This window comes from Hemiscyllium ocellatum, chromosome 4 (genome assembly GCF_020745735.1).
Source record: "Hemiscyllium ocellatum isolate sHemOce1 chromosome 4, sHemOce1.pat.X.cur, whole genome shotgun sequence".
Taxonomy (NCBI): domain Eukaryota; kingdom Metazoa; phylum Chordata; class Chondrichthyes; order Orectolobiformes; family Hemiscylliidae; genus Hemiscyllium; species Hemiscyllium ocellatum.
Genome location: NC_083404.1, coordinates 90719523 through 90746447, shown reverse-complemented (window position 1 = coordinate 90746447; position 26925 = coordinate 90719523). Strand labels below are relative to the sequence as shown.

Sequence of the window (26925 nt, the reverse complement as noted above, 5' to 3'; positions counted from 1 at the left end):
TCCTCTGTCTTCTACCTTTGAGTCAGTTCTGAATCCAAATGGCTAGTTCTCCCTGTATTCCATGAGATGTAACCTTGCTCCCATGGAGAACCTTGTTGAATGTCTTACTGAAGTCCATTTTGATCACGTCTACTGCTCTGTCCTCATCAATCCTTTTTGTTACATCTTCAAAAAACTCAATCAAGTTTATGAAAAATGATTTCCCATGCACAAAGCTATGTTGACTATCCTTAATCAGTCCTTGCCTTCCAAATACATGTATATCCTGTCCCTCAGGATTCCCTCCAAGAACTTGCCCACCACCGATGTCAGGCTCACTGGTCTATAGTTCCCTGGCTTGTCCTTACCACCCTTCTTAAACCGTAGCACCATGTTAGCCAACCTCCAGTCTTCCAGCACCTCACCTGTAACTGTCAATGATATAAATATCTCAGCAAGGGGCCGAGCAATCATTTTCCTAATTTCCCACAGAGTTTTCAGGTACACCTGATCAGCTCCTGGGGATTTATCCACTTTTATGTGTTTCAAGACATCCAGCATTTCCTCCTCTGTAATATGGACATCATGCAAGATGTCACCATCTATTTCCCTACATTCTATAACTTCCATTGTCCTTTTCCACAGTAAACACTGATGCAAGATACTTGTTTAGTATCTCCCCCAGCTCCTGCAGCTCCATTCAAAGGCTGCCTTGCTGATCTTTGAGGTGCCCTATTCTCTCCCTAGTTACCCTTTTGTCCTTAACGTATTTGTAAAAACCCTTTGGTTTCTCCTTAAGTCTATTTGTCAAATCTATCTCATGTCCCCTTTTTGCCCCCTTGATTTCCCTCTTAAGTATACTCATACTGCCTTTATCCTCTTATAAGGATTCACTCAATCTATCCTGTCTGTACCTGACATATGCTTCCTTCTTTTCTCTTAACCAAGTCTACATGCTAAGTTGATCAATTGAAAAAATATAAATTGCGTTTTTAATTTCATAGTTCTGGCATATTCTCTTCACATGCTAATATAAAGAGAAATTTCAGGCGTAATCTTTCCGAGAGTATATTTTTCCAAGGAAAACCCAACAATTGGTTCATTATTCATTCTAGTTGCATTTGAGTTTCCCTACTGTACTCAGTCAACAAAAATACATTGAAATAACAGAGGTTTTGAAGAAAAGAGCATTTTGTGAAACTGGCTTGCACTATGCGTAAATGTCAAGGTTTGAAAAATGAGTTGAGATCTCAAGTTCTGATTCTCCTCTTTTACATTGTATTTTGCTTTTTTCATCTCTTTCTGGTCTGTTGCCCTGCAGACTGTGCACGGACTACTAAAGCCACCTGGAAAGCTTATGCTAAGGATCCATGTTTATCTTGTCCATTGACGCTATCGCTGACTAGAGGCAGGTGACTGCATAAGTACTGAGATACACATAGTGTTTTGAGTTTTGATTACAATGAAACTTTCAACAATGAATAATGAGTTATTTACAGTCTCAGTAATGAAAGAAACAGTTTAGGAACTGATTGTGGGATTTGTGTTATAAATGGTAACATTTCATGACCACTATTACATAGGAGTACATCTGCCAAGAGACTTATTGCCTTATGGATTGGTACTAAACTGAAACCCAACTCCCAGTTGAAACACAGACAAAACTGCTTCATTCCAACAAAATGGGCAAAGATTTTCCAGTGCTTCATTTATTCCTTTCTCTTTCATTCATCCGCACATACACCCAGTGTTTATCTGACGGTCTCTGCCAGAAATTTAGCAGCTCAAAATCCCATCATAATTCACTATCAAACTGCTTGGAAACCCAACCAGACACTGCATTTAAATGAGGTCAACTGTTCAATAATGGTTTTGATTCAGTCTACCCATTCTGGCTCAGGGCTGCTTCCCTGCACCCACCTCATGTAGCTGTCTGCTTTTATGTCCCAAATAACTGGCAATCAGTTGTAAAGAGTAGATTTTAAAGTCTGGTCTTTAATCTAATCTATTTTACCTCATCTGGTTTGCACAGTTGGTAATTGCCACAACTCTGACAATGTGATAGATCATGTCCAATGTGAAAGTTGCACAAAACAAAGCCAGGGTTGGAGGAGGATGTTTTACGAGTTTAATTTCACAAACTAAAACTGGATGTCAAAACATTTAGCTTAGGAAACAAAGATAAATTCCCCAATCCATGCAGATTGCTTAGTGCATGAGTTCTTCTGCCTCAGGACACACTGAATATAGCTGAAATAACTGTTTGTGGCAGAAAATACATTTAAACCCAATTAACAACCTATGGTATTGATCACAGTTCATTTTGTGTCTTCAGAGAAGTGTCCGCCTTAGCTCAGTGATAGCAATCTCACTTCAGAGATAGAAAGCTGTAGGTGGTAGAGCCTTGAAGGTATGAACACTTGAGTATGGTATTGAAGGAGTGCTGTAGTGTCAGTGTTGCTGCCATTTGGATGAGATTTTTAAGCAGTTTGCCCTCAGCTGGATTTGAGAGACCCCGTAATAATATTTAATGACAACCAGGACAGGTATCTTGGCTGATCAGCAACTGCAAGAAAAAAATGGTAGGCTAGCCATTATTTCATTGATAACAAAAATAGAAGTCGTTAGAAAAGCCCAGCAGGTCTGGTAGCATCCGTGAAGAGAAATCAGAGTTAATGTTTTGGTGACCCTTCCTCAGAAGTTCTACCAAGCTTTTTCAGCAACTTATGATTTTGTTTCTGATTTGCATCATCTTTTAGTTTTTATTATTTCATTAATGTTTTGGGACCTCACCTTGTTTCTCTGATGTGTCACATTGACCACAGAAGTGGGTAGACAACTGCAAAATGTCCAGAAATTGTGTATGTAATATATAAATCCATTTTCTTTGCTTTAAAATGGAACCTATTATAGTCCCATCTGCATCAGTGAAATTTATTGTGTAATACAACATGAAAATTGAATGGTACAGTAGGTAGATCTACTTTATAGATCTGGGATGTAAACCAACCTAGACAAATAGATATAAATGACCTTTCAGCTTCCAAATGTGGAGTGAAATGAGTTTGTGCAATATCCTTCCATGATATGGACCATCAGCTTAAATATGTTCATAGTTTGGCATGAATTGTGCTGAATATCAATTGTGTAAGTCTAATGCCTCAGAATAGTTAGAATCAGGATCTTAAATTTCCATTAACTTTGCAGCGATGTGCGGAAAGAACTTAGTAAATAGATTTTTCCATAGTGTTCCCAACCAAGTTCGAGCAATGTGTGGCAAACAGCCAAAGAAAAATCAAAGGCTGACTTGAAAACCAACTAAAATTGTTAATACTTTGAAAATTGTGCATGAGCAAGATGACAGGCTTAGTCAATATCTGAAATAGTGATAAATTCCTTTCAATGATTAGCAACATGGTCACAAAATAAACCTAATCACAGAAACAAGTGAATGGGAGATTAGACTCTGAATTTCCCAATCACAGATTATGATTGAAGCAAAGCCTATAAATGCATTTGACAGGAATTAAATATTTGCTTATGAAAGGCATGTTAAAGGATATGAAGAGTAACGAAGAAAGAATTGGTGACTCATGTAGAAAACAAAACACTAGCACATACTTAATACACATCTGTTTCTACACAATAAAATTCTAAAGTTCTGAATTTCTTATTGTCCTTAATTTACTGGCAGCATTAACCCTCATATCACCATCCTTTCCTGCTAATTGGATTCAAGAAAGTAGGAGCTTTGTCATAGCAAGGCAGTATGGAATAACAACAGCAGTAGTGTTTTCTTTATGAGAGGCAGGAAACTAGTTTATCTCCAGTTCCATTCATCATTTACTGGAGGTTTATACTTCACTGAATTTTGTAATCTGTTGAGCAGCAGATTTGAAGTCTTCATCATTGTCTCTCTATTCAGGCAAGTTCGTTGGAGGAGAAGGTTACAACACTGCCTGGTGCTTTTATTGTATCAATCTGAGCATTTCAGAGCGAAGCAAAGCTTGGTAAAATGCAGTTGCCCCATGCTTCCAGCTTCAGTACATACTCTGGAATTCATGCAACAGCTCTCCATATGTGCAGCAGTCTTCAGTTTTAATCATGGGATGTGGGCATCGCTTGCTAGGTCAACCTTTATTTCCCTGAAGCCGGTAGTGAGTTGCCTTTTTGAACTGCTGCAGTCCCTGGGTAGATGTTGATTTAGCAATTGTGAAGGAGCATTGATATAATTCCAAATCCAGATGGTGTATAAGTTGGAGGGAAACTTGCAGATGATGGTGCTCCAGTACTACTGCTGCCCTGGTCCTTCTAGCTGGTAGAGGTGAATGGTTTGGAAGATGCTGTTGAAAACACTTTGCTGAGTCACTGCATCTTGTAGATGGTGCATGGTGCTACCATCAGGCATTAGTGGTGTTGAAGAAAATGGATAGAGTGCCACTTATGTGGGCTGCTTTGTCCTGAATGGTGGCAAGCTTCTTGAGTCTTGAAATCGAGACCCAGAGAGGGCTACAGCGCAGAATAAGGCACTTCAGCCCATCGAGTTTGCACTGGTCAAAGCAAACATCAAACCATTCTAATTTCATTTTCCAGAAATTGGCCCATAGCAATAGACAATAGATTAGATTAGATTACTTACAGTGTGGAAACAGGCCCTTCAGCCCAACAAGTCCACACCGACCCGCCGAAGCGAAACCCACCCATACCCCTACCCCTACATTTTCCCCTTAACTAACACTACGGGCATTTTAGCATGGCCAATTCACATGATCTGCACATCTTTGGACTGTGGGAGGAAACCGGAGCACCCGGAGAAAACCCACGCAGACACGGGGAGGATGTGCAAACTCCACCCGGTATTTTTAAGCTGTGTCCTCTGGTTTGGCACTCACCCATCAGCGGAAACTTGTTTCCTGCTGCCAGAGTGTCCAATCCTTGTATATTTTGACATGGCAAGTGTATATTAAATAATCTGAGGGGGGGGGGGTTGCCTCTATTGCTCTAAGGCAGTAAGGTTCCAGATTCCCATCATCCTCTGGAGCTGTACATTTCTGTGACTCTATGGCTCCTCTAATCCTCTGTCCCTTGCCTTAAAACCATACCTTCTGATCATTGATCCCTTCACCAAGGGGAAACATTTCTCCCTGTCTACCCTACCTTGTTCCTCATAATTTTGTACATATCCCCCACTCAGGCTCCTCTGCTGTAAGAAAAACAACCCCAGTCAACCCTAAACAAAAAGAGAAATTGCTGGAAAGGCTTTGCATGTCTGGCAACATCTGTGGAGAGAAATCAGAGTTAATATTTTGGGGTGAGTGACCCTTCCTCAGAACAGGTAGTAGCTCGGAAAATGTCAGTTTATATGCAGAAGATAGGGTGGAGGGAGGGGTTAAGGAGTAAAAGATAGGTGGAGATAGAGCCCAAAGAGAGAGAAGAACAGTTGGACAGACAAAGAAATGGATAATGACCTGGCTAGGAGGGTGGGTAGCTATTATTGGGGACTGTTAGTGGCTATCAATGGGTTGTTGTAATTGAAGACTATGTAATAACAAGGCCTGGTATTTGGAGATTGGGGAAAGGACAGGGGAGAAGCTCAAGCCCTAAAGTTGTTGAACTCGATATTGAGTCCTGAAGGCTGTAGAGTTCCCAAGCAGACAATTAGGTGCTGTTCTTACAGCTTGTGCTGAGTTTTGCTGGAGTACTGCAGTAAGCCTGACACAAAGATGTTGACCAGGGAACACAATGGTGTGCTGAAATGGCAGGCATCTGGAAGCTCAGGGTGTTTTCTGCAGACAGAACCTAGGTATTCTGCGAAGTGGTCACCCAGTCCCAACATAAGCTTCCTGGTCTTAAACGTTACGTCTCAAATGAGAAAAGCAAATATTCCATATGCCATCTTAATCTGCCTGTCTCACAATCCCAGTGGACATGCACACCAAAGTCCCTCTAATGCTCAGTGTTGGAGCTACACTCATCCAGGCAAATGGAGAGTGTTCCTTAACATTCCTGACTTGCCTTGTAGATGATGGTCAGGCTTTGGGGGGCCAGGGAGTGAATTGCTTGCTGACCTGCTGCTGTAGCCACTCTATTTAATATGGCTAGTTCAGTTTCTAGTAAGTGGCAATCTCCTGCATGATGCTAGTTGCAAAGTCAGTAATAGTGCAGCCATTGAACATCAAAAGACGATGGATCAATTCCCGCTTGTTGGAGATGGCCATGGCACAAATATTCCACGTACTTGTGAGCCTAAACCTACATGTTGTCTTGGTTTTACTCCATACAAATACAAACTGCTTCTGCATCTGAGGAGTCTAAACATAGTTCATCAAACAGCACCACCTCTCAGCTCATGATGGAGGGAAGATTATTAATGAAGCAGCTGAAGATGTTTGAGCCTAGCAAGTTGTTCTGAGGAACTGCTCTGTTATCCTGGTGCTGCGATGATTGATCTCCAACAACCACAACCATATTCCTTTGTGCCAGGCTGGACTCCAACCTACAGAGAGCTTTCCTTCAGATTTCAGTTGAAGTGGGCCTTTTGAGGTCGCACTCGGTTAAATACTGCCTGGGACTCAAAGCAAGTCACTTTATCTCTGGAGTGTAGTTCTTTTATCCAGATTAGACCAAGCTATAATGACATAAGGAGCTGAGTGGAGTTAGCGGAGCCCAATCAGTGAGCAGATTATTGCTGAGCAGGTGCCGTTTGATGCACAGTCAATGACTGTTTCCAGCACTTGGCTAAAGATTGAGAAGAAACTGATTGTAAAATAATTGGAAAGGTTGGATTTATCCTGCTTTCAGTGGATAGGATATACCTGGTCAATTTTTCACATTGTCAGGTAGATTCCAGTGTTCTAGCTATACTGGCACAAGTTGGTAAGGGGTGCAGCTAGTTCTGAAGCACAAGTCTTTAGTACTATTATTGAAATGTTGTCAGAGAGCATAACCTCCGGGTTTCCTCCGGGTGCTCCGGTTTCCTCCCACAGTCCAAAGATGTGCGGGTCAGGTGAATTGGCCATGCTAAATTGCCCGTAGTGTTAGGTAAGGGGTAAATGTAGGGGTATGGGTGGATTGCGCTTCGGCGGGTCGGTGTGGACTTGTTGGGCCGAAGGGCCTGTTTCCACACTGTAAGTAATCTGTAAGTAATCTAATCTAACCTTTGTCGTATACAGTTCCATGGAATCATAAAAAAGTTACGGCATGGAAAGCAGACATTCAGTACATCATGTCTACACTAGCTGAATAAACCAGCCTAATAAACTAATTCTAATCTGACTTTCCAACATCTGGTCCACAGCCTTACAGATTACAGCGCCTCAGGAGTAAGTCCGGTATCCTTTTAAGTGAGTTGGGAATTTCCACCTTAACCTCCAAACTGGGCAATGAATTCCTTACTACCTATTAAAAGCTCAAAAAGCTTTTCTTCATTTTCCTCCTACCAGCCCTGTAGTATTTGTCCTACCTGCTGCAGGTAACACATCTTTTCTTTCCACTCTAACTAAGCCACTACTTTGTGCACCTCAATTAATTAACCTCTCAGATTCCTCTGTTCAATGGAAAATAAACATTGCATATCAAACCTTTTCTCATTGCTGCAATTTTTAAGCTTTGGCTTGTAAATCTCCTGTGAACTCTCACCAGAGCAATAATGTCCTCCCTATAATTTGTGGCCTTCAGGCATTTCTTGGTATTCTTTGGCGTGAATCAAGTTGGCTCTCAATTAGTGGCTATGACACCTCAGGAGGAAGCAGAGATGGATCATCCACTTGGCACTTCTGCCTGAAGATAGTTGCAGATGCTTCAGCATTATCTTCTGCACTGATACTGGGTTAGCCTGTCTTTGAAGATGGAGATACTTGATTAGATGTTTAATTGTCCATCACCATTCACAACTGAATTTAATAGATCAACAGATCTTGATCTGATCTGTCAATTGGGGTATCACTTCTACTAATACAATCATGGGCAGATGAATCTGCGACAGATAGCTTGGGTCGACAATGTGAAAGGGGAGGTGTTATCATAACGATAATGTCACTGGAGTAGTAATCTAGAACCCAGGTAATGTTACGGGAATATGACTTCAAATCTCACTGCAGCAGATCGTAAAATTTGAATTCAGTAAAATTTTGTAATTAAAGGAAAAGCAAGCGTTATCATGTAACTATTATTGATTGTCATTAAAAACCCACCTAGTTCACTAATGCTCTCCTCTCCTTACCTAATCTGGCCCATATGTGACTCCAGACTTATAACAATATAGTTGACCCTTACCTGCATTCTGGACACTTAGTGACATCCACATCCTGCAACTGAATATAAAAAAGGAGCTTGACCTTCTTGATAGTTGTACACTGTCTGATGCAAACCCAGTTTAACACCGATGTCATAAATATAAACAGAAAAAACTGGAGAACCTCTGCAAATCTTAGAGCATTGATAGGCAAAGAAGCAGTATTAGAGTTTGAGTATAGTAGAATTCTTCTTCAGAGCTGTTATGTCTTTTACAGTTACTCCATTAGGTTTTGACCAGCTTGACAGTATGGTGCTATTGAGTATTCTAGGTCTTTAAAATCCCCCAGCCACTGTACATTCAATAGTTCTACTCCTTCTGCCACCCTCACAAGTTCTTCTTCCAAGTTGTATTCAACTTGGTGAAGTACAAGGGCAGCAGAAGGGTAGGACAGTACATACTGATCAGCAGGTTTCCTTGCCCACGTTTGACCTGATTTCATGAGACTTCATGGTGTCTGGTGTCAACGTCACGGACTCCCAGGACAAGTTCCTTCTGAGTATATTCCAGTATTCCACCACCTGGGGAAGGGATGGGAGATGGGATTGTCTGGGATGTTGTAAGGTTTGATTCCAAGGGTATGTCTGTCAGGCTGTGAAATGCTTGACTAGTCTGTGGGATAGCTCTTCCTGTTTTGGCACAAGCTCCCAGATATTAGTAAGAAGGGAATTGTAGGGTTATCAGGCTGGTTGTGCCATTATCATTTCTGACGCCTCTGTCAATGCCAAGTTGCCCATCTGGTTTCATTCCTTTCTTTATAATTTATAGCAGTTGGATGCAATTGAGTGTTTGCTGCACCATTTCAGAGGACAGTTCATTGCTGTTTGTCTAGTGTCAGAGCAGATCAGGATGACAAAATTTCTTCCCTCAAAGACATTAGTGAATTTCCTCACTGGGGACTCTCATTCTATCTGGCAAGTACTGGAGGTTGATAACTATTTGAAAGTCGCCTTAAACTTCAATATCCAATAAGCAATCCTCTTTGAAAGGCTGGACTGTAGATGTAAGTTTGCATGGTCACACCTCCTTGGGATGAAGGACATCTTGTTTCTCAAGTGAGGGGCCACCTGGTATTTTTCTTTCACTTCCATCTTCTTTGAACCCATGTTTCAATCACTTTGTGACCTGCTGTCAAATTGATTGTTGAGCTGCTCCTGAGGTTCTGTGCAGGCAAAAAGCAATGTCAGGTATAATGATCCCAGCTCTTGGTACTATTGGGAAAGGCAGATCCCAGAATGAAATTCAGCTTGATAGATCATTTTAAAACATTTTAGTTAACATGGTGGTCAGTCATTGAAACACCATCACACGAGGCTGCAGAGTTTCTTTGACATCACAATGGAAGTTTATTGCAGCAAACATGGAAACAAAAAATAAACAAAGCTGTCTAGTTTTTTTAGACTGTTTAGAAAAATCTTAAGATACACCACAAAACAAATGTTCAGCCTATTTTCTAGCACCATCAATTTACAAAGATCCAGGCCCAGAGAAATGACCCCTCTGTGTGGAGTTTGCACATTCTCCCCGTGCTTCCGTTGGTTTTCTCTGGGTGCTCTGGCTTCCTCCCCCAGTCTAATGATCTGCAGGTTATATGGATTGGACATGCTAAATTGCCCACAGTGTTCATGGATGTGCAGTCTAGGTATGGGAAATGCAGAGTTACAGGGATAGGATCGGGTTGGGGGGGGGGGGGGCGGGGTGGGTGGTGGTTGGGTCTGGGTGTGATGCTCTTTGGAGGGTCGGTGTGGATTTGATGATCCAAATGGTATGCTTCCACATTGTAAGGCTTCTATGATTCTATATCAAATCTTTACATTCTAGTTAACTGAATTTTCTCAGCCTCTTTCCTATAGCTATGTAGACTTGAATACTCTTGCTGCGACCTGACCTGTGTTTTACATATGTATAGCATAGCTCTATTACTTTTGATTCTATTGCTCCATTAATAAAATAAAGCATCCCGTAACCTCTCATAGTAACATTCTTAATGATCTGGTCGCTTTCAAATAAATAAATATTATCAGCTCATGCATCTGCGTTAAAATTGTAACCTTTAATTCATCATTTACTCCCTATTGAAATGTACTACTTCATATTTTTCTGTATTGAATTTAACCTGTTGGGTATTCTTCCCGTTAACCAGTTGATGTCTTTCTACAACTTGTCGATAACCTCCTCATTGCTTGATACAATTGTGAGTTTTATATCATCCGAACAGAAATGACATTATACCTTGTTTAACCATGTCCCTGTCACTAAATAAATTCAAATGTAAAGGCAATACAGACCTGAACAACATTGGTCTGTTTATCAATCACTTTTCTAATCTGAGCTAAGTTAACAATTGGTACATTATCTGATGCTCCTGGATTAGAAACATTAGCTAGGAGTCCTGGACTTGGTCACCATCTAGTACCAACTTCTAGAAAATGCAAGTGGGCAGGCACTGTGAAACTGGGTTCAAGCTTAATTTGTCTGAGATCTGCCATGCCAAATCAAGAATAACATGCCAATATTCACATTCCAAGTTCATTCCTTAAGAAGGCATGACTGAAAGCTGGAATGGCGGAAAGAAAATTGACCTCTTTTCTGGCAGAAAATTATGGCCAAAAAAATAATTTAACAGGACTATGCTCTCATCCCCTAAGGATAACTGAAAGACATCAGACTTCATTATCGGTTAGGCTACCACTTTTTCATGATTCTTCATTAAATATGGACTGCTGATCCCCAAACTTGCAGCCACTCCACTCCCCGCGCCCCCCCCCCCCACCCCCTCACTTCCACCTCCAGTTACCAAAACTAAAAAGATGACATGGAGATTCCTTTTGTGAGCTGTTTTAGAATTATAACAGTCAGAAAGTTTACAATTGTACTATAATGATTGCTGCACAAAGAAATCAGAGGCAGTTCACCCCAACGTTTAAATTCCATTTGGCCTGCATTTATAGTGGGAAGATTGTGATATGAAAGCTGCTTGTCTAATTTCCACTAGGAGAAAGTGAGGACTGCAGATGCTGGAGATCGGAGTCAAGAGAGTGATGCTGGAAAAGCACAACTGATCAGGCAGCATCCGAGGAGCAGGAAAATTGACGTTTCAAGCCCTGACTGGCTGTGCTTTTCCAGCACCACACTCTCAACTAATTTCCACTAGATCCAACTTTTGCAATACTTGAATATAATCATCAAATAAGAATAAATGCTATTATATAAATTACACTTGATTTATTTATGCTTATTAATTTTCTTGATGTGACTCAAACGTCTTTGTCCTTTTCAACAGTCTATTAAAGTGACCTGGCTATCAATAACAATGTATTGGTTCATATTTTAATTAATTTAAATGTTAAATTATCATACAATCATAGAGTTTGCAAGACACTTTTTGGGTTCAAGTCTGTACTATCAAAATTAATTCATATTCTCTTCAAAAGCTTTGAAAATATTATCTTACAAAATTGCTGATGCTATTAAAGAGAAAATCAACTATCCAAATGTAGTTGATTAGAGAAATGCTGACTAAAAATGCCGAGCTATTTATAATTGTTTCAGTATACAGATGATAAGTAGCTGTACCCTATTTGTGAATGCTTAATTTTGTACCCTCCCCTCCATAACCCCCTTCAGTATCACAATCTTTCTGAATCATCCAGTATATTTCAAAAGCAAGATTGATGCTGTTTTTTTTAGATTAGATTACTTACAGTGTGGAAACAGGCCCTTCGGCCCAACAAGTCCACACCGACCCGCCGAAACGCAACCCACCCATACCCCTACATTTACCCCTTACCTAACACTACGGGCAATTTAGCATGGCCAATTCACCTGACCCGCACATCTTTAGACTGTGGGAGGAAACCGGAGCACCCGGAGGAAACCCACGCAGACACGGGGAGAACGTGCAAACTCCACACAGTCAGTCGCCTAAGTCAGGAATTGAACCTGGGTCTCAGGCGCTGTGAGACAGCAGTGCTAACCACTGTGCCACCATATAATCTCTTTATACTTTAAAAGGCGATATTTAGTCATCTTTCAATGCCAGGTAATATGCTAGCTATTGTCTCTCAGTCACCCTTTTGTAACCAGGTTGAATTGCTAATGAGAGGTTTATCTGAGCAGAAATTGCGACATTCCACTTCAGTGACACCATGAATGCAGGTACTTACTTCAGTCCATTGCTCTTGCTATAAACCATCTGCTTGCAGGCTCATTCAGCTAATATTGTAAAACATTGAAACAGGGGAAATATTAGAATCATATGTCCTGTCAAAAAAAACCCTGCTTTTATAGGATTTTATAACAATTTAGTAAAATCGGCTTCTATTTCAAACAATAAGAGCAGTTTAACAGCTTTATTTTGTCATGAAAGTAATGTCTGTATCCTCACACTGTTGCTGTTTATGTCCCCAAGGGTCTATCCATTCCTCCCAACCATTGCTCATCAACATGCTGCCTCTCTTAAACTAAGGTAATTAGCTGAGTCCGTAATATGCCTTACTTACATTTGCTAGAAGTGACACACATTTCTTTGCAAACAAAAAGAATTTGTTCAAGCCCTGCACAGGAGTTTGAGAGCCAATTGTTTCCTATTGCTTTCTTGATGCAATGCCTCATTGAATCAGAGTCAACTTGCCAATCAATCAGAATTCCAACTTCCTGTAGCATAACTTGCTGCAAATATTTAAAGTTTGGCATTCTTGCTTTTATCCTGATCAGTGAAGGGCATGAAGCTTGAGGGACATGTCTGTCATTTTCAATGATTGATAAATATTTCCCACTCCACAGACCGGATTTTTGGAGCCCTTTCAGGATAGGAGCAAGTTGGGGGTTTAGAATACCATAACATGGCAAGGAAAAGTAGTGGCAGTGAATTGGGTCGGAGGGGCACAGGGTGTTGGCGTGTTCATTGTCTTCCAGCTGCCCATGCTAACTTACCAGATGGTGCTCCCAACCAGAGGTTAATTAAGCCAAATAGGTGGCCCATTTAGGACCTTTTTCAGTATGATGGACATTTAGTAGTGGCGGTAGGCTCTCAGGTGAACCATGATAGTGACCCTTGCTTAGGATGAGATAGTGTTACTCCTAATTGGACATGCTTTTGTCCACAGAGATAACTGCTAACTGAAATGATCATCCCTGTAGCAAAAATGCCACATGCTTTCACCAACCACACATTCCTCCCCTAAGCCTGCTCTAACCAGTTCCAACAGCCTTGACCTTATTTACCTGAGAGGGCAGAATCCCCCTACCTTGTACTTTTCTTCTAAGGTGTACCCCAGTTGTGGGTACTACTCCCTCTATTGGCCAACAGTTCTTGAGGCAAGTGGCCATCCTATAAGAGGACTACTGACCGGAAGGCAGTTAATTCAGCTCATACCATGTGATACAAAGAAAGCGATGAAGGCACTGATCACTGCAAAGGCTATGGGTCCTGACAACATTCCAGCACAGGTATTGAAGATTTATGTTCCAGAACATGCCGTGCCGACATTCAAGCTGCGATAGCACAGCTCCAACTGGCATTTACTCGACAATATAAAAGATTGGCCAGATGTGTCCTTTCTACAGAAAGCAGGACAAATCCAACCTGGACAATTACCACCCGATCAGTCTACACTTAATCATTAGCAAAGTGATGCAAGGGGTTCTCAACAGTGCTATCAAGCAGCAGTTGTTCAGCAATAATCAGTTTTCTGATACTCAATTTGAGTTCCATAAGGCAATTTAGTTCTTGACCCCATTACAGCTTTCATCCAAATATGGAGAAAAGGGTTGAACTGAAGAGGTACGGTGGGAGTGACAGTCATAGAGATATACAACACGGAAACAGACCATTCTGTCCAACTCATCCATGCCGACCAGACATCCTAATCTAATCCCATTTGCCAGTATTTGGCCCAAATCCCACAAAACTTTTCCTATTCATATACCCATCCAGATACTTTCTAAATGCTGTAATTGTACCAGCCTCCACCACTTCTTCTGGCAGTTCATTCCATAGATGCAACACCCTCTGCGTGGAAAGGTTCCTCCTTAGATGCCTTTTAAATCTTTCCCATCTCACCTTAAACCTATGCCCTCTACTTTTGAACTCCCCCGCCCCAGGAAAAAGACCTTGTCTATTTACCTGATTATGCCCCTTGTGATCGTATTAATCTCTATAAGGTCACCCCTCAGCCTCCAGCATTCCTAGGAAAATAGCCCCAGTCTATTCAACCTTTCCCTATAACTCAAGCCCTCCAACCCTGGCAACATCCTTACAAATGTTTTCTGAAATCTTTCAAGTTTCACAACATCGTTTCTCTAGCAGGATGACCAGAATTGTATGCAGCATTCTCATAGTGGCCTAACCGATCCCTTGACAACAAGGCAACATTTGACCAAATGTAGCATCAGAGATCCCTAGCAACACTGGTCAATAAAAATCATGGGGAAAACTCTCCTCTGGTTTGGATCATTCCATTAAAGGAAGACTGGTGTGTTTGTTGGAGGTGAATCATCTCAGTCCTGGAATAACACGCAGGTGTTCCTCAGGGCATTGTCCTCAGCCCAACCATCTTCGTCTGATTCATCAATGATCTTCTCTAGCGTAGGATCAGAAGTGGGAATGTTCATTGAGGGACAACTTGCAGCACCATTTGTAATTCCTTAGATATTAAACAGCCTATGTTCATATCCAGCAAAACCTGGACACCATCCAGGTTCGAACTGATAAGTGACAATTCATACCACACAAGTGCCAAGCAATACCATTTCCAACAAGAGAATTTAATCACAGACCCTTGATGTTCAACTGCATTACAATCACTGAATCCCCTGTTATAAACATCCCAGAGGTTACTATTGGTCAGAAACTGAACCAGAGCAGTCATATAAAAACTGAGCAAATCAGAAGCTAAGAATTCTGGGGTGAGAACTCACCTCCTGACTCTCCAAAGCCTGTTCACCCTTCAAAATGCACAAATTAGGAGTGTAATTCAATAGTCCCCATTTGCCTGACTTGGTAACAACATTCAAGGAGCTCAGCATTATTCAGGGCAAAACACCCTGTTTGATTGGTACCCCATTCACCAAATTCAACATTCACTCCCTCCCCTATTGATGCACAACATGCACTCAGTAATTCACCAACATTCTGTCAGCAGCACCTTCTGAATCATGATGTCTGCCACCTTGAAGAACAAGTGCAGCAAAGACGTGAAGGTGTTGGACTAGGGTGGACTAAGTTAAAATTTACACAACACCAGGTTATAGACCACCAGGATTATTTGGAAGTATGAGCTTTCGTAGCTTGTAGGTACCTGACGAAGGAGTAGCGCTTCAAAAGCTTGTACTTCTGAATAAACGTGCTGGTTTATAACGAAGGGCAGCAAATACATGGGAACACCACCCACTGCAAATATCCTTCACCATCATGACTAAGATTCATTAAGTGTCAATTGGGCAAATTCTGGAACTCCTTTCCTAACAGTGCTGTGAATATATGTACACAACTCCCAACTCTGAAGTGGTTCCAGAAGACAGCTTACCACCAGCTTCTCCAGAGCAATTACTGATGTGCAATAAATGGCAGCACGGTGGCACAGTGGTTAGCACTGCTGCCTCACAGCGCCAGGGACCTGGGTTCAATTCCCGCCTCAGGCGACTGACTGTGTGGAGTTTGCACATTCTCCCCGTGTCTGCGTGGGTTTCCTCCGGGTGCTCCGGTTTCCTCCCACAGTCCAAAGATGTGCGGGTCAGGTGAATTGGCCATGCTAAATTGCCTGTAGTGTTAGGTAAGGGGTATATGTAGGGGTATGGGTGGGTTGCGCTTCGGCGGGTCGGTGTGGACTTGTTGGGCCGAAGGGCCTGTTTCCACACTGTAAGTAATCTAATCTAAAAAAAAATGTTGACCCAGAGCAACTCCCATATCTGTGAACAAATAATAAAAATTCGATACCTACTTGCCTTGAAATGTGACTAATAATCCTGCAAAGGCTGAAGCTGGGTTGCCTCCAGCTTGTCCCCAATATAATGATAAAATTCAGCCCACAGCATTGAGAAGTATATGTTGCCTGGTGCCAGTCAAGATTATATAACGTGGGCCTCCTATTGGGCAGGAAGATAGAAATAGGAGCAAAGTGTTATGACCCAGTTAAAGGCTGATAACATTGAAATAGAAACCAAACCAGTAAAGCTATGCCACAAGATTTAACCTTTATTTTGAATCAAAACATTAACCTTGCTATGTATAGAACAAAATTAAACACAGCCAATACAATTAAGCTGACACTATAGCTTAGAACTACTTAAGGTTATACATTCAGGTTACTTCTTATTTCCCCTACAAACTCTCTTATAAAACACATCAATCTTCAAATCAATTACTTTAGTATGATGCACCCATAAACATTCCACTGTCCTTAGGAGAATTCTCCTCCACCTAATCTGAGGTAAAACTTTAATTTACTCTTTTGATTTTGGAGATCTTAGTTTCTTGTTCCAACTGCCTTTCCTAGACATAAATGCTAATCTACTGGCTACTTTACTTTGCATTAAGACCCCAGCTTCTTTACTTTGCAATATCAGGCCCTCTCCAGTCTCCTCCACTTACTTCAAACTGGGGAATCAGTCAGCTTCTGTTCGCTTGCGAAATGGAAACTGAAATTAAGCCTCCACTACCATTCACACAATCAATGATCTGGTTGAATGACAGAGTAGGCTTAATGGGCCAACTTTGAAAAGTGTGGTGCTGGAAAAACACAGCAGGTGAGACAGCATCCAAGGAGCAGGGGAGTCGTCATTTCGGAGGTAAGCCCTTCACCAGGAATAGGCCATCTTGATGGGCCAAATTGCCTATTCATATTTTCTAAGTGTTTATGTTTATTCATTATCTTTGCTGCTTGGCACCTTTTGATGGTTTTTTAAAATTAATTATTCAATTTCTTATATTAGCATATTGCTTTGACATTTTTTTTGCTAAATTCATGTTTATTATTTCGCGAAACCAGATCTCAGACAATTGCTGTCAAGTTTCTTGCTGAAGGGGAAAGAGAAACTAAAAAAAACTGAAAGCTTCTTTGAGAGCTGGCAAAAGTGGCTTTTTTATATAGGAATAAGAGGTGTTAAAAATGTTCAGCAATTCTGGTGGCATCTGTGCAAAGAGAGTGCCAATAGTTAGTTACCCTTTTCCAGAACTAGTGCAGTTTGTGGACATGAAGTATTGATGTATTTTCTCTCTCTCTCTCTTACATATGCTGCCTGGTCTGCTCAGTATTTCTAGCATTTTCTATTTACTCATCAGTTTTCCATTAGCTGCAATACTTTGTTCTCCTATCATTTGCTCAATGCTGGGCCTCTGTGAATGTGGCTAATTACAAGTTAAATTGAGGAAACATTTATCACTAAATGCAAAGCCCAAATCTCTTTGATGTTGCTGTCCAGATATTGCATAGGGTGAGGTTCAATGAAGTGGAGCTGATAGTGAAATACGAATAACCAAGTTGTGTGTAATTGCCTGACAAAGAAGAAGCTGTAAAGCATATCTACTGAAACCTGAGCTTTTAATAGACATCATAAATAAAGACATAAAAGGACAAAACCCAAGACATCTTGCTTCAACTGTATGAAATAAAATTACACCATTATGACAGAGATAGGATAAATAGACAAACTTTTCCCTGGGGCAGGAGAGTTCAGAACTAGAGTTACAGAGGAAAGATGGGCCAAGTGCTGGCAAATGGGATTGGATTAATTTAGGATATCTAGTCGACATCAACAAATTGGACTGATAGGAATGTTTGTGTGCTGTACATCTGTATGACTCTATAGATTAGATTCCCTACAGTGTGGCCCAACCAGTCCACACCAACCTTCCGAAGAGTAACCCACCCAGACCTATTTCCCTCTGACTAATGCACCTAACACTGTGGGCAATTTAGCATGGCCAATTCACTTGACCTGCTCCTGGAAACAAGAAAAGCACTAGGGCCCATGATTTTTCTTCCAGGCCATAACTTCACTCTCTGCCCCCCTCTGAGTTTCCAATCTCAGGTAGAGTGTGGGACCATGGTACTTTGTAAAATCCAGCCCATAGTGTCTTTAACCATGATACCATATTGGAGCAATGAAAGTCAGGGATTTGCAAGATCCCAGAATCAGAAGAAGGCAGAGTTCATGGATGATTGTAGACCTGAAGGACATTCCAGTGATAGGGAGGAATTAGACGATGGATTGTGGAGAAAAATTCTTTTTTCTTAAAGTCAGAAAATTTCTTAACCAGAAGCCAATGTTGATTTGATTTGATTTATTTATTGTCATGTGTGTTTTGTTATGAAATATGGAGAGAAGTGTTGTATAGTGTTACCATTCTTCGGTGCCATCTTAAAACAGAAAAGTAAATCAAAACATAGAATACAAAGGCAGAGAATAAAGAAATAAAGGAAACGTCTTCAAAATTTCAGTTCTTGGTGTTAAGTGCCCTGCCACTGGCCATCAGTCTGTTGGGGGGGGGGAGTGGTGCGAGGTCAGGCATGAGTCCATTAGCCGTCCTGTCACTGCTGAAGTGACAGTCACCACTCTATAGTGCCATTGCGCCTCCACTGATGCCATCTTCACTATGAGTCCTCGCCAATGCAAACACCACCAATGCAGACTACCACACTGGCCCAAACTCTACCATGCCGTGAGTCAGCTGCAGGCCCACTTGCACATGCTGTCACAGCCAATGCTGCTGGGTCTTGTACTAGGCGCAAACTCAGCCCCTCTGCCTGTATGAATCTATGCTGGATGCAGACGCTGCTGGCAACCCAAACTTGCCTCGGCCTCAGTAGCCGTGAATCGGCACTAGGACCACCTCGTTGATGCACCAAAACTCACTCTGACACTGCCACCACTGTATGTCACCGCTGATGTTGTCACCGTGACCTCCCAAGCTCTTCAAGAGATAAGTAAAACAAAAGAGGAAAAACAAGAAAAGAAAGAGTAAATGAAGAAAAAGAAATGAAAAGAAAAGCAGGCAGAGCAGATGAGCCCTGGGCTCAGAAGCCCTACTCCAACACCGTCTTACCAGAAGGAAAAACGTGGAGTTGTGATGAGCGAATGTGACTTAGTAAAAGGTTGGACACAGTAGATAGACTCTTGGATAAGCTCAGGTTTATGAAGGGTGCAAGTATGGAACCATCAGAACCAGATGCAACAAAGGATGCTGCAGACCTTCTCCAGCACTTCCTGTTTTTAATTCTTCCGAATATATTTTATAAAATGTAAGACAATATTGTTTAATAATCTTTGTTGGGTGGTTGGTATGTTTATATTGTAACAAATTGCATTGTCACATAGATGAAGCCATGTATTCTTTCTTCAATAGCTGATTCCACCAGATATGAATATTAGCTTGGTCAAAGTGATTTATATGTTCAATTACTGTTTCATTTGTTCAATATTTCAAAATAATTTAGAAAAGGAGTATTCCAAATTATGATGTTATATTTAATTAGGTTCCACAAGATGAATGGAGCGGTTATTCTCCACAAAACAAAGACGATGAAATTCCCTGTCGACGAATGCGCAGTGGGAGCTACATTAAAGCGATGGGAGATGATGACAGTGGCGACTCAGACACTAGCCCTAAACCTTCTCCAAAGATTTCTGCACGGCGTGAGAGCTATCTCAGGGCCACGCATCCATCCCTAACAGAGCTCAGCACACTCAAGTAAGTAGAAATGCGTGTTTGAAAAAATCTCCAGCTAATGTCTTTACCTGTATTTTTATTCATTTTGGAAGATCGGGACCAATGTCATTTATTGGCAATCCCTATTGCACTGCAAAGTTGGTTACAGGCCTTTTACTTTACACTGCTGTTTTTTAATATAACTAAGTGGCATGCTGGTGCACTTCAGAGTCAGTCATGCTGATGTACAGCGAAGTCATGTCTGGGCCAGAGCAGGTTCCCTCACCTCGGTGACATTAATGAGTCAGTTAGGGTTTTATTATAGTCTGAAAACCTCAAGATTACTTTTATTGACACATGCTTCTTTTTCCAGTTTTTGAAACTATGTGTCTACATTTCTGGCAATCCATTGGGGGCTAAAATAAAATTTCAACAGGTTTGTGCGGAGGCGTTATGTATCCAATACTTGAAACTTCACAACTTAACAATTTTTCATGGATTAAAGGGAAATATTTTCCTTATTACCTTAAATGACCTTCTTCAGAATAAATTTCAAGCAATGTCATAAAAATTGCAGCTTGTGATAGATGAATAATAATGCTTAACAAAATAATTATAACTGTGTTTTATTGCTAAACTTCTCTTTTTAACTGATTAAATGTTTCGAACTGTGAACTTTCAGTGCTGGAAATAAAAATGCCTTTTCACAACCATAGAATCTCAGGATTATAACAGCACAGAAAAAACCATTCAGCCCATTGTATCAACACTGACTCTTCAAATGAGCATCATTAATAATGTCAATCTTCTTCTTTTTCCCATACCCTTGTACACTATTTTTATCCAAATAACCATCCAATGCCCTCTTACATTCTTCAGTTGAATCTCCCTTCACCACATTTCCAGGCAGTGTATTTCATACCCTAACTACACTGTGAGAATTTATTTTCTATCACACCACTATTGCTTCTTATGCACATCACTTTAAATCTGAGCCTTCTCGTTCTTGTTGCTTTTACAAGCAGGAATAGCTTCTCCCAATCTAGTGTATCCAGCCCTGTTATGATTTTGAAAACCTCTATCAAATCTCATCTCAGCCTTCTTCTCTCCAAGTAGAACTGTCCAACTTCTTCAATCTAAAATAACTAAAGTTTCTCATTGCTGGAACCATTCTTGTAAATCACTTTTGCATTGTCTCCAGTGCATTCACATCTTTCTTATAATGTGGCAGTCACAACTGTATTCAATACTCCACTAAGATGTAACAAACACTCAACATCAGCTCTTTGCTCTTATACTCTAGGGCTCTATTAATAAAGCTGAGGGCACTTTTTGCTGTACTAACCGCGCTCTCCACCTGTCCCTACCTTTATTGATCTCTGCACGTAAATACCCAAGTCCCTTAGCTCTTGCACCCCATTTAGAATTGTACTGGTCTCTTTATGATTGTCCAATGTTATTCCAACCAAAGTGCATCACTTTTCATTCTCTGCATTGAACCTCATCAGCCAAATATCTGCTCGCTCCAGTGATTTGTCAACTACTTTTGATCTCTACTTTAAGTGAATCAAAGCAATTTAAAAATTCTTCTTTATTTGATTTCAAATTGCTTTAGTGACCACTGTGGAAACTCTCATCCCCCTTTCTCATTGCCCTTTGCATCCAGAGACAATAATAGGTCAAGTGCAATTTGTTAAGAAACAGTAGCCTTCAAAACAAAATCAATTTTCAGTCTGTTTGGATTTGCCACAAGTTCGTAAAGTATGAATGATACGGGATTCTGAAAAGCTGCTTATTCATGTGGCTACAGCACAATACATAAACTAGGAGAAGGATTTAATAGACCTGTCAAAACTGACAATTGTACACTAACCTCAAAAGACTATCAGGAGTTGAATGTAAATTTAGTCACAATATCCTTGACTGCACCAGATAGTTACTCAACACCTAATATGATTCCAACAACTCATGCATTAGCAGAGATTTTGGGATTCAAAAACCTACTGGTTTTATTTTTCTTGGTTGTATTTGCATATGGGAAAATTCTGCATGGTCAGAGGAAATCTATGGAAAAGTGTATCACCTCAAACGAACTTGCATAGAAATGATATTACTTATTTTTTTTTACAGTGTGTGGGCCTTATACATCTTAAAGTTTGCACTGCACTGGCTGCCCTCGGTGTAAACAGTTAGCTGATCATTGGCCAGGAATCAAACCTGAAATCTTTATGATCAATCTAAGCCATCAAGTCTCACCTTTAATAGACAGGCCATTCTGTTATAACGCATGTTTCATTACTGTGAATGCACTGTAACGCAATTGACGAGTTGGGGATGCTGTTTCGACAGCGCCAATTTTTAAACATATGTTGGTTGTAATGCAGTTACAGCCCCAACACTTCAAGTGCTGTTTTAAACGTGTGATTTTTCTATAACCAGAACATAACCATCGCATTATGCACGAACTGCCTGTACACAGGATACAAAGCACCATAACCTGGAGGCACCCAACTTATGAAGAAGGAAAACTTTTACCCGAGAGAGATAAAATTAAAAGCTGATCAAATTTCATTAAAGTTACCAGCTTGTTCAGAGTTGTCCAACAACATTTGAATTTCCCCTAGACTTTTATTGGCTTGGGGGTGCATGGATGAATGGAATCACACTGGTGGCTGTTCATCAACATTATACCACAAGACCTCATACATAAACAAAATACTATGTGTACTGGAGATCTAAAATAAAACAAAGTGCTTGGAGATGCTCAGCAGGTCTGGCAGCATCTGAAAAGATAAAAATGGAGTTACTATCTTGAGTTCAAAATGACTCTTCTTGAGAACTGACCTCTCTTACCTCAAGATCTCTTTGTTAAGTTGCAATTTAAAATAGTTCTAGTAATTAGAATAATTAACAAAGCCATTAAATACCTATTGTCAGTGTCTCATAAAAATCTACAGCTATTACCATGCAACAGTACACTGTTACCATGCATAACATTTAATAATGCAATACTCTAATTGTTGTGCATAATACTCTAGTTGCCCATCTCTGGTTGAATGAATGCTGACCTTGGCAGTGACTCCCATATCCCTTGAAAGAATAAAGCGTCTGCATATGTTCAGTTTTTGAAATGTAATCTTAGGAGAGAGATATTGGTGTTAGAAGAGATATAGTGCAGGTTCAGCAGTATTACACTAGACTTTGTGAGCTTAAATGATGACTGATATGAAAAATGACTTGCATTTCCTTGAGCTTAGGAGGTAAAGGGGTGATCTATTGAAGAGTTTTAAATGACAGAGAGATTTGATTTTGATTTCCTCAACTAAGGGAAATTTGAACAAAAGAGTACAACCTTAGAAGTAGTAGGTCTGTAATTTATTATCTAATAATTTGACCAGTCTACAAATGCTTCTCGTATGAAAAATCTACACCATCCAAACCCAAAAGCAAAGAGAATCAACGCTGTATGATAACTTATGTGAATAAATCCACATATGCTGAATTAAAAGTAATATGTTTTATTAAAATTAATGTACATTAGTCAACTAAAGAATTTTAAAAACAAGATTTTCCCTTACATGATGGAGATGAGAGGAATTTATTTTCCTCTTGGAGGGTAGTTAGTGTGATAGATGTGTAGATAATGTGTAAATGAGACCATAACCAAATCAGACTTAAAGACACAAATGGTTTTCTTGTAAGTCTTATGTTCTTAATTGCTACTCATTCATTTAAAAACAAATATTCCAGTTGCTGGAAATCTCATATAATGAAAAAAAGCACCTGTATTTTCTGAAGCTTTTATATTGGTGTTTCATTCTAATTGAGCTCGGGATACTTTTATATACAGTAGTTGCTGACAATCAGGTCGTTCAACAACTTGTGTGTATATATTCCATATGTCTTTATATATATATAAACATATAGGATATATAAAAAATATATAAATGATTTCAATATAGGAAAATGTCCCAGGAGAGTTATCAGACAAAATTTGACACTAAGCCACATGAGATGTTAGGATAAATGTAATTCAAAGAAGTAATATTCAAGGAGCAATTTAAAGGAGAAGCCACTTGCTGAGAGTTGGAGGGGTTTTGGGAACAATTTCCCGAACTGAGAGCCTGACTACACAATAAAGCACATCAAAAACGTGAGAGAGGCTGGAGTTACCAACAGTAATCGTTAGCCATATCCATTCAGTTGTGACTAACAGTGAAAACAAGAAATAGGAACTGTAAATTCATAAATCACTGTAAACATGAGAATTGTTTCTGTTTCTTAGCATCATTGCTAATGACAGTATAGTTCTTTTGGTGCCTCCTACATCTTTTGGATTCTTGCCAATCTTCTTCTTCCCACTACCAATGAGTCATCTAACCACCCCCAGCTTTCCTATTGTGATTTGAATGAACAAGACAGTTTTTGTCACATATCTTACTATTAACAGGAATGGTAGCTTTCTATTTTAGTAATCGGTAGATATCAAGCTGAACTGTTTGCAATTAAAACTCATTACTTCATTGGCATTATCTACAAGGATTATATTGGAAAATTACCTCAAGTGAGCTTGTTTTAATTTGTCCACAAGTTTTGCTAGCTTCGTGCAGCTCACTACCACTTTCTCAAGGGCAAGTAATACTGGCCCAACCAGTGTCGCCTACGCCTCATCGCCTACGCCTCATGAATGAATGAAGATGTGATAAAATCAGAGCAGTTACTCCTTTTTTCCATTCAAGAGAGAATGTATGGAGAGGTACAAAGACAGTTGGTGGAATCTTGGAGAGTTCTGGCTGATGGGGGTTAGATGTGGCAGAATTGGGCAAGAACTCCGACAAGGCCATCTCAACATCAAGGTCATCTCGCTCCATTTTCTATTAGTGGTATGGAAAGATTCTCGTTATGTGATAACAGCAATTGTTAGGGTAGGGACTAACACATGTTAAGTATCTTCTTAATGCCACAACTTGTCTGATCAGTATTTAGTTTCCTGTCTTACCAATCCACCAAACAAACTAAACATGGAGAAAACTCAACAAAGAAACCACATTATGTATGGCAAATTCAATTCACCATTTGCTCCAAACAATGTTCATATTGCCTATGACCAATCTGGTACCCAGAGTATGATCAATGGATACCAGACTCAAGTGCATCTACCCCACAGACACTGGCAGCTGGCATCTCCCAACCCTTCCTAGTACTGGTACATATTTGGAAATAGAATTGCACTGCAGGACAGTCTAGCAACTAGCATTGAAAGACTGTAGCAGGGATGCCATGCACACAGGCACAGGCACTTTGCTTACAGTCTGGACTAGGCTACATCTCACTACCTCTCTGAGCACTCACTTATTTGTCGCCTACCCCTGCATGCTCACATCGTTCCCTGCCCTACCTCACGTGGACTTGCATTGCTTTGTCAATGAGCATAGTCACACATTAGGAAGCTCAATTCAGGGAAACACATCTTGCTGTATGGTAGGTAGGTCTATCTAGGTAGGTAGATATGGTAGGTCTATCTCCCACGTGCAGAATTGTAGCAACAGCTCAGAAAACAAACAGAGACTGCAAATGCAGCAAGCAGGTAACCTTGTCTTAAGGAGTAGTTCTTACCAAAGTCCATAGAGGCACCCATTAGTTAGGAGATCATGATGTATTAAGTCAAGACCAGCCTCAAAAGCCCATTAAGGGAATTAGCCATGGTCAGGTGTCCAGTTGATGTGTTCTGTGTCAGGAGGTCTTTCCCTCTGCACTCAAGCGAGTGCGTCATGATCAATCCATTGGCTCTGTAGCTAAGGCAACCAGGGAGATGTATATGCACCAGTCAGAGATCTGGGCACGTCTTACCAGGGTTGTCCAGTCATGTCAGGTAAGGGGACAGGCCAGGGCCAATCTGTCAGGTCCACCCACAGAAACAAAAGGGGTCATGGGTTGTGGACCAAATGCAGCGATTATCATGAGACTCGTTGTCTGCAGAGTCTGGGCAAGGATACAGTTCTGAAGAGGAGGGCAGTAGGTAAAGCATGGCTGCAGTGGGTGTAATGTGGGAGGGGGTCATCTATGATCAGGCTTGGCTTCGAGTGGGAAAACAGTGAATGACCACATCTGCAAGGGCTGGATGGGAAGGGAGGCAGGTGTAGGCCTGTGTAGATGGGTTGGGTACAGGAAGTGAGGTTATGGATCAGGCCAGACCCCCTCAAAATATTTTAAGAAGATTGCCAAATCCTAGCATTTTCTTATCTGAAAGGCAGATGTGAAGTGGAAATTTCGTGTGTGATGTAGCTGGTCAAATCATTCAATCTTAAGCAAAAGAGAATTTATTTAAAGCACAGTTGAAACACAAACAACAGAAAATGGAATTTAGACAAACTTAACTCCTGGAAAACTTAACCAACCTGATACAACAACTTAACCAAAGAACTGTTCCAATCTATTAACCTCCCATAAACACATCCCTTGGCAAAAAGATAAATTTAAACACAGATTCTCACAGGCAGGAGGGAACAACATCCAAAGAGATTTCAGAGAGGAAGTCAGTCAGGAAACATTTGCTGAAGCTTGCAACCTCCTGGTCTCCAGCATCTTGTGAGTACCACAGTTAAGCCAAAAGAAGATAAAATCTGAACTGGAAGAACTGGCCGCTCCCCTGACATTGTTAAAATAGGCTCTTCCCAGACCCCGCTGCCCCTCTGTCTTTACGATCTTTCTTTCAAAAACTCAAGGACAAAATAGCCTTGTTAAAGTGACAACATCGCCACATGAGGAAATGTGAAACTTGTGTGGTCAATGGGATGGGCTACTCAAAGTGGGATGTGGATGTTTGGGGTCTCCCTGGTATATGCAGGTGAGGGTAGAGGCCAGTGGCAGTGGAACACTCACTGTGGACCTTACACCGCAGTGGAAATTGAAAGTGCGCAATGAAGAAGAAAATGGCTGTGAGCACACTTGAAGTGGGTGGGGTGAGTAACGTGACCTGGGAGGGAGAGGGGCCCTCAGTAGG

The 26925-nt window shown here is 40.7% G+C and overlaps 1 protein-coding gene across 2 annotated transcripts in view; it reads left to right on the top strand.

Annotated features, from left to right (window-relative positions):
* LOC132815443 (disks large-associated protein 1-like) overlaps nucleotides 1-26925 on the top strand; it is a 209176-nt gene that overhangs the window by 20901 nt on the left and 161350 nt on the right. For both annotated transcript variants that reach the window (XM_060824381.1, XM_060824382.1), the window contains exon 2: nucleotides 19750-19964. In XM_060824381.1, coding sequence (XP_060680364.1) covers nucleotides 19750-19964 — 215 coding nt within the window. The remainder of the gene's footprint in view (nucleotides 1-19749; nucleotides 19965-26925) is intronic.